We start from the raw sequence: 13,467 nt of genomic DNA, 5'->3' as shown, positions 1-13,467 counted from the left end.
ACTGGAGTTAGGAAACAGTGATTTACATGAATATATAGAGGACCGTACAACAAAGCTAATAACGCTCTAATGGAATGATGGACAGATCACCATAGGATTATCTGACAATCAACCTGTGGGCTATTTAAACTAATACAAACAGGACTAACACACTTCCCATTGAGAAAGTCACAATAGTGACGAAACGCGTCTGGTTAACGCCTCTATCACGTCTTCAGCACGCCTCCACTCGATCTGCCCTCAGGAAGTGACGTGTGTGTTCCAGAGTGGAACACACGCTGACCGTCTTTCCGATGCAGCCAGCAGGAACGAGTCCTCCCATCCTTTTCTACAAGCCGCTCAATGCTATATAACCACCAGTGGTCTTAGCAACAAACAGCAAGTATTTTATTGGTCATTCTCAAACTGAATCCATCTACTTACTGTACCGATTGGATGTATAGACTTCAATTTCATACAGTTCCTTAATACTATTAGGGACTACTTCTAGCAGTACCCACTCATCATTTATTGGGATATTATACAAATATATGGTTTATGTGATTATACTCTTCTTATATGATCTGTATATTAATTAGTGCTTTTAATTAGCATTAAATGTTTTTTATCCTTAATCCTTCACTATATTTTTGCACTTATATATATTGCCAATGCGGATGTCTAAGCGCTGGATCACACTTTTATTGCTTTCATTTATTGTTGACAGGTTTGGACAACCTGTATGATCTACAGTAGCTAGTCCGTGATACTCTAGTATTTCAGTCCGCACAAACTGTGTTTTATGTGATATAACAATAATTAGAAGGAATATAGTATTTCTTTGTATGCTCTTGTCACATTTTACTGTACCCGAGAGGAGCCAACTTTCTAAACTGATTGAGGGTGTTCACATCCCCTCAGGGCCATCTCAACAACATTATGGGCCCCCTGGCAAAGCAGTGCACCTGGGCCCCTAGATATAGATATATAGATGTATACAGATATAGATATATAGAGATAGATAGATAGATGTACTTGCTCAGTGACCCTTGTAGGTTTTATTTGCATGGGGCCCCCGGGCAGCTGCCCATCGTGCCCAATGGAAAAGATGGCCCTGCATCCCCTTCTATGTGACTGAAATACGCCATGCAGAGATATGGTTAGTGGCTATGGCAGCGTAAATCCTGGGGGAGCCATAACCTATAGCATTCTCCAAACTTTACTAGAAAATTGAGAATCTGATTGATTCCTTAGGGTTTGCAAATCAGTCACAAAATTGTTGCATGAATGTGGAAAATATATATATTCGAAAGCAATAAATTTGCAGTGTTGCAAAAGTTACATAAAAAGTGGCTTTTGTGCTACCTGTCACACACAAGGTGGACATTATTAATGAAGTGCATCACAAAATGATTTGGGCAGCAAACTTCAAGGTGCACCCCAACCCTCTGCAAATTATGTGTGCGACTAGATTTGCAGGATAGTGGAAAAATCTGAAGAGGTACACTGTAGAAAATTGTAATAATCATATCAAATTCCTACCACCCACCAGTTTAGAAACATCCCTATTGTCAAGAGCGGGGGGGGGGGGGGGGGTTACAGGTGCCTAGAATCCCTCCTATAGACCACAAACTGATGATTGAATGATTAAAATATGAAGAGAAACTGCGGCACTGCTATAGAGCACTTAATACTCACTTGCCCGGATTCCTTTTTAAAGGGTACTGTGATTTGTAGGCTTTTCAAGAACATGCTATATATAAAGTTTGCTATATATGCTGGATGTGTTATGTATCTCCACAGAATACACTCAGTGGCCACTTTATTAAATACACCTGCTTGTTAATGAAAATATCTAATCAGCCAATCATGTGGCAGCAACTCAATGCATGAAAGCATGCCGGCATGGTCAAAAGGTTCAGTTTAAACACCAGGGGTTAAATGTATCAAGCTGAGAGTTTTCCGGCGGGTTTGAAAAGTGGAGATGTTGCCTATAGCAACCAATCAGATTCTAGCTAGTTTTGTAGAATGTACTAAATAAATGATAGATAGAATCTGATTGGTTTTTCAAACCCGCCGGAAAACTCTCAGCTTAATACATTTACCCCCAGAATGTGGAAGAAATGTGATCTTAGTGCACTGACCATGGGATGATGGAGACAGGCAGTGTTTTTTGAGTATCTCAGAAACTGCTGATCTATTGGGATTTTCACACAAAACTGTGTCTAGAGTCTACAAAAAATGTTGCGCACAACAAAAAAACTTTCAGTGAGCAGTAATTCTGTGGGCGAAAACGCCTTCGTAATGAGAGAGGTCAGAGACATGGCAAGACTGTTTTAAGCTGATAGGAAGGCAAAGGTAATTCACATAACAATACGTTACAACAGTGGTATGCAGAAGAGCATGTTGAACCTTGAAGTGGATGGACAGCAGCAGCAGAAGACCACACCAGGTTCCACTCCTGTCAGTTAAGAACAGGAAACGGAGGTTTCAATGGGCACAGGCTCACCAAAACTGGACAAGTGAAGGATGGCGAATCTCAATTTCTACTGCAGGTGGTGGGGTCAGAGGTCAGGCATGAATGTGCAGCCAACAAATCTACAGCAACTGCGTGATGCTATCATGTCAACATGAGCCAAAATCTCTAAGGAATGTTTCCAGTAGGTTGCTGAACTCATGCCACAAAGAATTCAGGCTGTTCTGGGGCAAAGGTGTGCAGAGTCGTATCCAGTGCTAGAAAGGTGTACCTAATAAAGCGGCCACGGAGTGTATATATTTTAGTGAAAGACAAAGCGGTACTATCCTCTGTGCTTGCTCATAACCCCTTTCATTAAATAAATATTTTCATCTAAAGTGTTGTTCCATTTAGCCTTATTTGTGGCTTATATTAATCAGAACAGTGAGGGGACATTGTTAGTTTTAATTACATGTGTGATTTTGTATGTGCTGAAACTTTGTTTTACATTGCTCAAGAGATTCCTAGAAATACACCTGTCCACGGTCTTGCAAGTGGAAAGTGTGCGCCAGTAACAGTATGGGACAAGACCTGATCTCTGCCAGCTGAGCTGAAACACAATTCAAGTGTTTTTGTGGAATGGATATGGCTGTGTGCCCTTGCGCACAGCAATGCCCCTATAGATGCGCCCTCTCCATCTAATATCAATAATAATAATAATTAATTCTCACTTATGCACTGGTGCGCCTTGTCACTTCACTTGATGCAAATGTCTGCTCCTCCACATGGGCTGCCATCTTGCTCTGCAATAGAAATTTAGTTGCACAGTACCCAAGGGAATTTAGTGCTGAACCTCAGCCATGTTCCTTTTCACAGATGACCTCGTGTCAGGGTGCCATATTGTGAGCTGAACTGATGTGAATGCGTCCTATGAAATCACCAAGAACTAATGACATAAATGAATGACACCACTAGGATGGAGACTAATACCACTTTCATACTGCCGCCCCGGCAATATCCCGGGTTGTTAACCCGGGATATTGCCGGGGCAAATGGCAGTATAGATCAGAAGATTCCCGGGTCGGGCGGGTTCATACTGCACCTGCCCGACCTGGTTTTAGAAAAAAAAAAAGTGAAAAAAAAGATTTTAATTACTAAAAAATACAAAACAAATGTTTACTTAACTTATTTTCAGCCAGCGGTGTCTCCGGTGCGTTGCCGGCTGCCAGGGGGACCTCTGGGTACTAAAATGACGTCATTTCTAGTCCATTAGAAATGACATCATTTTAGTACCCAGAGGTCCCCCTGACAGCCGGCAACGCACCGGAGACACCGCTGGCTGAAAATAAGTTAAGTAAACATTTGTTTTGTATTTTTTAGTAATTAAAATCTTTTTTTATTACTTTTTTTTTTACTTACCATTCATACTAAAAAAAAAAAAATTGGGGAGACCCGGGAATTACACGGATTGCACCATTCATACTGCAGGCGAGCGGGGTCCAACACGGGAATTACCCCTCGCAAAATCCTGGGTCTAAGTCCTGGGATTTTGTGGTTGGACTATTCATACTGCACCAAGACCCGGGTTTTTCAGCGTGCCTCTGCAAAAACCCGGGTTTTTGGTGCAGTATGAATGGGGTATAACATTGCTGTCTGTCTGTGTAGGTGACTTGTTGGTTCATAATTGTAATATTCAAAATGTTTCATGCCATAGTTTAAAATTCCCCCAAAAGATTAAACGACTACAACAACTTGGGGACAAATTCAATTGGCCGAGAGACTCTTCAAAACATCGCAGCCCCACATTTTTACCTTTACTATGGCAAAAAGTAATGCTCATTTTTGCTCACATCTCTATGGCGCATGACCAAAAAGGAACATTACTTCTGTAAAAAAGAGATGTCTCGCACTCATTCTGGAGGCACCTTGCACTGATCTTTTTTTTTTTTAACTGAATTCCCCACTTAGAATATATGTGTGATATATCTGCTAGTAACACATATGCGCTGAAATGTATCCATGTATTTTTATTTTTTACATTAAAGGTTTCATGCTGGCATCTAGTGCAATCTCAACCTTAATCAAAGAAAATGCTTATAAAATACACTACAGATGGTATTATGCCCCTTGGTTGAAGTGGAATTTTATAAGTGGGTGTATGGTAAATGTAAGTGAATGGAATTTAATAGTTTTACAATTAAGCTTTACCAGCCCACTTCAACCACTGACTATACCACTGACAACTTTGCCTTAAAGTACAATTCAGTGGGGGGGGGTTATTCCGGTGCATATAGATCCTTAGAATTCTAAAGTTGAATCACAGATAAAATTTATACAGCAGTGTATTCTGTGAGATAAATGTATAGCTTTTTAAATAATGTAAAGCACTCACCCAGTGTTGTTGCTATTAACACTTTGGACAATATTGGACCAGTGTCAACTGGTCGTTGTCAAGATGCAAAACTGGATACAGAGTATAGTTAAGTGTGGTTGAATCCGCTATGCCTCCTAGATTGCCCCTCTTCAATCGGTTGCTTATGCTCCATTAAAAGGAGAAAGTAGATACCAATAGTGTACACTGTGTGGCATAGAGAGTACTATAGAGTAAGTTGGTCTATTGGCACTGGTCCCCATTTCCGTTTCAACTTAATGTACAATTACTCTAATTCTGAAGGTGATGAGGCCAGACAAAGCACCTCCCCTTCACCGATCCTCCCTACCCATCATCCCCCAACTCTACTCCCAAAATATGTTTTCTAGATAATCCTTCATCTCAGACACAGAATTAAAATATTTTGCTACAACTGTTTTCACACAATATTGAACATTTTCAGAAACAAATACATTCTTTATTTGTATCCAAATAAACCCACAAACAAAAAAACTTAATAACATTTAGTACATTTTACATGTTCATATTGTGTAGCTATTTGTATAAATGTTATAGGCTTTAATTTAATAAAAAAATCACAAAAACTCCTCGTATATTACAAAATAACTTTATTGACAGTACATGTAAAGAAATTAATTATGAAAATAGATTTGCTAAATCGCATATTGATGGGAGAACTACCTGCTCACATTAAATATATAAATCTATGTCATATCCTCCAAAAAGTCCAGATCTTCGACAGTAACAACCCAAAATGGGCGTAATATACCAATTTGGGAAGTGGCCTTTGTTTGATGTGGAGTGACTGTGTAGATTGAGGCATGTGACCTGTATTTGGCCCACTGTTCTTTTCTCTGGAATGTTGAGAGGTGCCTGAACATAGTAAACAATTAACTCTTTCGTATAGTAATAATTAGTGATGCACAGAAATATCCCAAGAGAAAAATCCGGAAAGTCTGTTAAAAAAAACCCCCAAAAAAACCCTTCCCTAATATCATATTTTATTATCTCTTTAATGAAGCTTAATTTCAATACATATCATATTTATAGGAAAACAGAGTATTACAAAAAATAGTACAATAACTGTAAACCCTGGCAATTACCAGAGAGGTGACACAATAACTGGACAGGCATATATGGCAGAATGTGCCTGTAGTTGTACTACATACAAGTGGAGGGCACGATTACATGTGACCTGCTGAACTAAATCTACAACTACTCGTTCCCATTGGGCAGAGTGCACTTGATTTTGATAGATTTATAATTGAACAGTTAAAAAAAATACAAATTTGCATTATATTATAAGATTTTTGGATCCATACTATTACATTTAAAGAGCATCCATTACCTACAAACTGCAGAGGCACAATTCTGTGGTTGAAATCAAATTAATAAGACTGTTGCCTATCAAATGACTTCAGTATCAAAGTGCTTGAGAGATGTCCTTGTTTCCTACTACTTTGATAGGCTGCGTTTTCAACTTTACTTTTCACTTTATCAAAAGTTTCAAATTCGTGTATTGGCTACATTCTCACGAATATTGATTTGGAATATAAAAGGGCTGTCTCTACTCTGAGTGCTTCCAGGATGTCGCTACACTCAGGGGAATTGACAGGCTGCAACTTCTACTTTAGCGTTCCAATTAAATCGATAGGCTGCATTCTCCTGAATACTGATTCAGCCCACAAAATAGTTGTCTCTAATGTTTGTAATGGATACAGCTTAAAAAAAAAGTTAATGAATTATGCTCCTGATCCACTGTTACAGTCATAGGCACTTTTACAGAAGGATTACAACAAATGCTTTGGGCAACGAAGCAGAGTTGTGGTCAGCAAGTAGCAATGCAAAGCCTTCAATTCTTCTAAAATGTTGTATGCTTATTGAAATGTGTCTGTGCATATCCTTTTTGTTTACTATACAAGTTTGTTTGTTTAATTACAAATTGAATAAAAAAAAATATGAAAAAAAAAATAAAAAAATGGGCGATTGTGAAATGTCACCCTATTTTCCCCCCTTAAAAAAAAATGTGTGTTTTCCCTTGATGATACAGAGATTTAATTCCCTCATCTAGTATGATGTAAACTTTCTTGCTATTGGGTAATACTTTATAAAAATATTTTTGACAATCTCAATAGTATTTCCAGTGGGAGTAGAACTATACTTCTTGCCATTGTAGATGAACTCATTTTCCACACTGAATACCGCCTTATTGAACAGGTCTTGTTGGAAGGGTATGTCCATATTGAGACTCTCAATAAGGCACCACAAGAAAAGACTCCAACGTTCTTTATAATAATCCTGAACTAGCCCACCAAACTGCTTGTTGGCGTAGTCCAAAATATTGCCAGTAGGACCCCACAAAGTGATCTGGTTACGAGAATTCATATCATACAGAGAAGCCTCCTCTTCGGTGACTGCCATTTGACGAGCAGCTTCCAGCCATCGACCAAGCAAGAACTGGGGTTGGCTTGAAAGGAGATTATCAAGTTCAGGAAGGAGGTCATAAACCAGTACACCCCCCGCAGTCATAACTTTTTCTAGATCTTCATTCAGATAAGCCACCCGGATCTCTTTATAATACTCAGTTACCAACTGCTGCAAGGCTTCTCTGGTAACATCCACCAGGTCATACAGGAACGTGCTACTGTCTGCCAGGTAAGGGGTTGCGTAATACATAAACATCCATGCCTCAAACAGTTTGGTTTGATTGTAGCAGATGTCTGTGTTCATCCTGAGAGATGGCCGTCTAACTAGCGGGCTGTGATTGTGGTCCTTCCAGCTCTGGGTACAGTTGTAGACACTTTCGAGAAGCAACTGCCATGCAGACTGAGCATTCGTGTTTTCCAGACCATAACGTCTGGTAGAATAACTGGAGATCCACTCGGTAAGGTTAAGGGGATTAGACAGCCAAGCAATTTCATTCATCAGTTCATATATCATGTCATTCTGCTCAATGCCTTCTGGGGTTATCCCTGTTCCAACCATCGTGGAGTTGTTAAAAGCTAGGGCATCAAAGGGCCCTGTGTTCACACTGTCAACTTGTCCATATAATCCATGGTTGCCACCAAAATTATGAAGCATGCACCAAATAAATGGTTGCCCATAGAAAGACTCGGTTGATTGGTAAACAGGCATGTTTTCTGCAAATAAGTCCAGGACAATGATTCTACCGATGGGTGCTCCGTGGAGCAGGGCTCGAATTTGGGCTGGCTTCCAGAAAGATGGACTATTAACAAACAGCCATCCCTGCATCAGCCAGATGGCCCCTGGGTCAACTGTAGATGGAAGAAAGTGTGTTGCTCAGTATAAATATATGAATAAAGTTATTTGTCTGTAACATTAATAAAGCAGACTAAATTACATACAAGACATCTGACATTCCATGGTAGACCAACTGGGCCTGATTCATTAAGGAAAGTCAAGCAAAAATAAAAAATAAAAATGAATAACTTTGCACCTTGGCATAACCATGTTGCATTGGAGGAGGAGGTAAATTTAAAATGTGGGGACAGATTTATAGTTGGGATAGGGCATGTCCTAGATCAACTTTAAATTTCAGATTAAAAATAAAGCTATCGAGTATTTGTGTGTTACATGAAATTACAGTCAGTATTTAACTTATGTGCAAAAACAATATAGCCAACTATAAATCTGTCCCCATATTTTAAATATACCTCCCCCCCTCCAATGCAACATGGGTTTCCCCGGGTACAAAGTTACTCCTTTTTTAAGCTTTACTCTCCTTAATGACTCAGGTCCATAGTGTGCAAAAGTGTAAACTTCAAAGGCCAACCTCAACCATTTAGTACCCCCCTTTGGAATGAAATTAATTTAACATTCTCTCGCTGCTTTTGCAGCATTCAAGACAAAATAATTGTTATTCAGGGACAAGACCAGATTTCAGCCAGCTCAGAGCTTTGTGCAAAATCCAAGTTCTTTTGCGGAATAGAAAAGCCTATGTGTTCTCCTGCCAAGCAAGGAATGCTCCTGACAATGCACCCTCTCCACCCTCTTATCCAAGTACAATAATATCGCTCTACAAACTGAAATCTTGTTTCTGTTCTGCTCTGCACAAAATGCATCCCATTAAAAGCACTGAATGAGACTTGATCTTGGCCACCTCCGGGTTGGTACAATAATATACAATAATATATAATCTACAATAATATACTCCTTTTGTGGAATACACAGTTAGGAACACCCTTATAATGCAATGCAAACTTCTGCTCCACTGCAAATGCAGCCACCTTGATCCACAATTCTATGTGCTTTGGCTGAAATCTAAGAGCATCTGCACAAAACAAGGTGCATGTTGCCACCAAATAGAATTTATCAGTGGCATCAGCCTTTTTGAGCTTCATAAAAAGTTTGCTGCAATTGGGTGGCAGAATCCAAATCGGATGGTTCGACATCCATTTTTAGCCTGCCAAACATTGCGTCACCATTTTAAGCTGGTGGGCAAGTAGTTGAAACCAAAGCTACATTTTTTTTTAATTTTGAACCTACCATCAACCATAGATTTAAAGATGGCACTACTGATTGCGGACAAGTAGGCAGGATCAGAAGAGGTTGGGCACATCTCATTGAACGTGTCCGCACTGTAAATATGGTCAGTGCCGAACTCCCGGATTATTTCAGTCATAAAGAGCCCCCCAATCGTGTGGAAAAGGGGATCCTCTGGGTGCAGAAGATAACTGCAAGAATATGTACAATTGAAGTTGCTCCATCCACCTAGTCTGGTCACGTTGATTTTAGGAAACACCCTGTAGAACAAGATAGCAGAGTAAGAAAATAAACATTATTATTATTTCTATCACTTATAGGTAACATTTAATTGGATTTTATTTATTGTGTGCAGATAATGTGCATTTATATGGTATCGTGTATGAGGTGGAGCTGCAATATCACTTGCCCTGAAAGACTAGCACCACCTTGATAGTTACAATAGAATGAAAACCAGGGGCTCTTTATATTAATTGACGGAGTGTAGTTCTTCCCTTGTGGGTTAAGCAACATGCATTGTGGATACAGATGATAGCCTCATTACTGTTAAATATAGACTAGACAGAAGCTGCAGTAAACCATTTTACAGTACCCAATTTCAGGCCTATTGTAACCAATCTACTATGAACAGTGTGTGACGGCAGCTAGCCCCTTGCTTCTCTTTGAAATTTCATAAACTTGTAGACAGCAATGCTTTCTCTTGTCTGCGGTATATTTATCCTGAGCTGCGTTCACCATTCATTCAACACAATGAAGAAAGTGCCAATAGTACAGACAAGTGGTCAGTGTGAATGCTCTACTGATATGTACGCAAGACACTATGAACAACACTACCAGTGTGTATTTCATAGGATCACTGGTACCTATTTGCAGTAAAGGTTCTATAGATTGTAAGCTTGGGAGCAGGGTTCTCTTACCTCTCTGTCTGTATGTATTACCCAGTATTGTTTTATCAATGTTTGTTCCCAATTGTAAAGCGCTACGGAATTTGCTGGCACTATATAAATAAATGTTGATGATGATGATGAAGGTTGAGCTGCATTCCTTGAACACAGCATTAAATGAACAAGCAACAGACAAGGAAAAGCACCCGTGTGTACAAGTCCCAAGTCTTCCGACCTCCTTGCTTATCTAGCCCTGGACCTCCAAGGACTGAACGGAAAGGATTTGTCCTATTGTATGCGCCAATAGTAATTGTACTTTAGGGCCTATGTTTTACGATTCAGCTTATTGCATTTTCAGCAGGACTGTAGTTGTCCTGTAAACTCAGAATTTTATATAATGCCTGTAAATATTTTTGTGACACTTTTGTAATTGACTTACCTTAGTAAACTTTGTGGTATGTGTCCAGAAAATCCAGGCAGCACTGTGATCATTCCTAGAGACCTCATCCGTTCCAAGATCTTGTTCTGGGGTTAAACAGGAAACAAACATTTATATATCATGAACTAATTCTACCAAATGATGTCCATTGAGCTGCCATAAAACAATTGATGATGAAACCAGGGGGGGCCTGCCACTCTATGCCTGGGCTTATGTTACCTTTTCACAAATTCAGACCTGTATATCTTGCACACAGTACTTCTGCCCGGAAATAAGTACTGTTCTTTGTAATATTTTTCTTTATAAAATTGTAGGTATAAGCCATAGGTGGCAATAGAACAGTACCACTCAAACGGTTATGAAAGGAAGAATATGGAAGAACACTTAGTTCTGTAAAACACGGAAAATGCAGGAAATAGTCTTATAGAGGTCATCTCTTACCTGCAAGGAGAGCTGTTTCAGCATCCAGCTGGAGGAGAGTGGGCCGCCCCAAGTGTGAATATTCCCCATACGACCCCAAGCCAAAAAGGCTGGACCAGTGAAGAATTCATTGATTTCTGATTGGTTTAATCCCAAACTCAAATACACCTAAAATGAAAAATTACATTTAAAATAGAGGTACTTATTCACCATTGAGTGAAATTCTAGGGGGAAACAAGGCAAGGACATTATCACAAGTAACATTGTTACAAACCATATGTACATTTTACCATTCAAAAAGAAAAAGAAAAAGTAAAACATTGACAAAGCGCCTCTTATGTGCAATAAAAAAAAGACACTGGTTCTGCACTGATGTGCCAGGATGGTTCACTTAGCGCACTTAAAGGTGCATGTCTTCCTCCACTTCTATTAGAAGTGCACCTTGGTATGTTGAGAGATGGGAAGTGCACCGTGCAAAACTTGACACATTATATCAAACCCCAACTTCATACCGACCCTTTCAATATAATGAACATTTTTATTTTTCACCTAAAATACTTGTCAGTGTAGCCTACATTAATCAGGAGAGTGAGCTTATAATAGTCTTCGTTACATGTGGAATAGTGTGTTAAAAAAAAAAATCACATCTTTACAGTAATACGTTTATGTGGCTAAAACAAATACGAAATTTAACATGAATTTTCACTAATACATATGGGCATCATTATGGGCAAAGAATTTGACTGTATATTTCCATGAACAGGAAATGCATTGCTGCTTGTTCTACTAAAGCAAACAATCTACACAGCCACCAGTGGGCAAACAGTCATAAAAATAAAAATGGTACTTGTTTGGCTTTAGTAGGGCGATTTATCAAAACCCGAAAAGCCATATTGCTGAAAAAACAGCACGAATTACCTGTAAAACTGGCTACCTTTACTCCTCCATGGTAGCATGCACTATGGGGTTACTCCCCCTTACACGTGAGTCAGGACAGGAAAGAAGACACACCTGGAGGGTATACAGGGCCACGCTAAAAAATATCTTAATACCATATAAGAACAAGAACACAAACTTAAGGCTAGCAGCATGCCCCATAGAGGAATAAAGGAAACCAGTTTTACAGGTAATACTGCTGTTTCCTCTTCCTCCTCCATGGCAGCATACACTATGGGGTGATGCAAAAACTGTATTTCACCTAGGGCGGGTCCCATCATAATTTAACTGAAGCTTAATGGGTTCAACTTGAGCACATAATATCTATATACAGATACATACACTTTTTTTAGTCATATTACCGCACTTAACTCTTTCCTTCCAAACTTAGTATCTGCTGAAGCTTGGACATTAATACGATAGTGTTAGTGACAGTATGTTTTGAGGACCAAACTGTGCACTTAAAGAACTTTTTCCTTCTCTGCCCAGGAATTCTCCATGGCTCTTGTTGAATGTGCTCTTATACTTAGAGGCACATCCACCTTCTTTATTATGTATGCCTCTCTAACGCAAGATTTTATCCATCTAGCCCTGATGCCTTTGAGGCTGGTCCACCCTTCTTATTGCCGCTGATCAAAACAAATTGCTGCTTTGTTTTCCTACATTCCTGTGTCCTCCTCAAATAAATATTAATGGCATGGACCAAGTCCAAACAATAAATTCTCCTTGCTTTCGAGTTCTTTGGTTTTGGACATAGAGAGGGTAGAACAATTTCTTGATTAATATGAAATTGTGATACGACTTTTGGTAGGAATTTTGGATTGGTTCTTAGCACAACCTTACCCTCATGCATAATCAGAAAAGGCTCTGAAGCTGAAGCTCTGAAAACCGCCTCGCTGACGTAATTGCTACTAGAAAAATTACCTTCAATGTATTTCATGGGAATCTCTTGTAAAGGTTCAAAAGGTGATTCTCTCAGGGTCTCCAATACCAGATTCAATTTCCATGGAGCCAAAGAAGAGCGATTAAAGGGTCTTCTCCATGCAACCTGCATAAACTTTATTATATACTTATTTTAGGCCAACCTTCTGTACAACAATGCTCCAAAAGCAGACCTTTAGGGGTATATTTACTAAACTGCAGGTTTGAAAAAGTGGAGTTGTTGCCTATAGCAACCAATCAGAATCTTGCTGTCATTTTGTAGAATGTACTAAATTAATGATACCCAGAATCTGATTGGTTGCTATAGGCAACATCTCCACTTTTGCAAACCCACAGTTTAGTAAATATACCCCTATAGTGTATTAACCACTAGTCCTTTGACAAGCCCAGTACAGTACCCATGGAAGGATCTTTTGGTGAAAACTGTTTATAAGAGCAACATTTCCACAAAAATGTCCCAGATTCTATAATATGTCTTGATCGATGAGTTGTCCTTGCATTTCAAAGAGTAGTGACT

The 13,467-nt window shown here is 39.3% G+C and overlaps 1 protein-coding gene across 2 annotated transcripts in view; it reads right to left on the bottom strand.

Annotated features, from left to right (window-relative positions):
• Positions 1–5,417: 5,417 nt before the first annotated feature.
• The window catches only part of NAGLU (N-acetyl-alpha-glucosaminidase), a 19,090-nt gene continuing 11,040 nt past the window's right edge, over positions 5,418–13,467 (bottom strand). The window contains exons 3-6 of one of the 2 annotated variants that reach the window (XM_075177379.1): positions 11,094–11,240; positions 10,653–10,738; positions 9,333–9,589; positions 5,418–8,101 (exon numbers count right to left, since the gene is read on the bottom strand). In XM_075177379.1, the coding sequence (XP_075033480.1) occupies positions 6,894–8,101; positions 9,333–9,589; positions 10,653–10,738; positions 11,094–11,240 (1,698 nt within the window). In that variant the 3' untranslated portion in view covers positions 5,418–6,893. The remainder of the gene's footprint in view (positions 8,102–9,332; positions 9,590–10,652; positions 10,739–11,093; positions 11,241–13,467) is intronic. The other variant, XM_075177380.1, reaches the window with a different exon arrangement.

Source organism: Mixophyes fleayi, chromosome 6 (assembly GCF_038048845.1).
Source record: "Mixophyes fleayi isolate aMixFle1 chromosome 6, aMixFle1.hap1, whole genome shotgun sequence".
Lineage (NCBI taxonomy): Eukaryota > Metazoa > Chordata > Amphibia > Anura > Limnodynastidae > Mixophyes > Mixophyes fleayi.
Note: the sequence above shows the minus strand (reverse complement) of the source record. Positions and strands in the feature narration are given on the sequence as shown.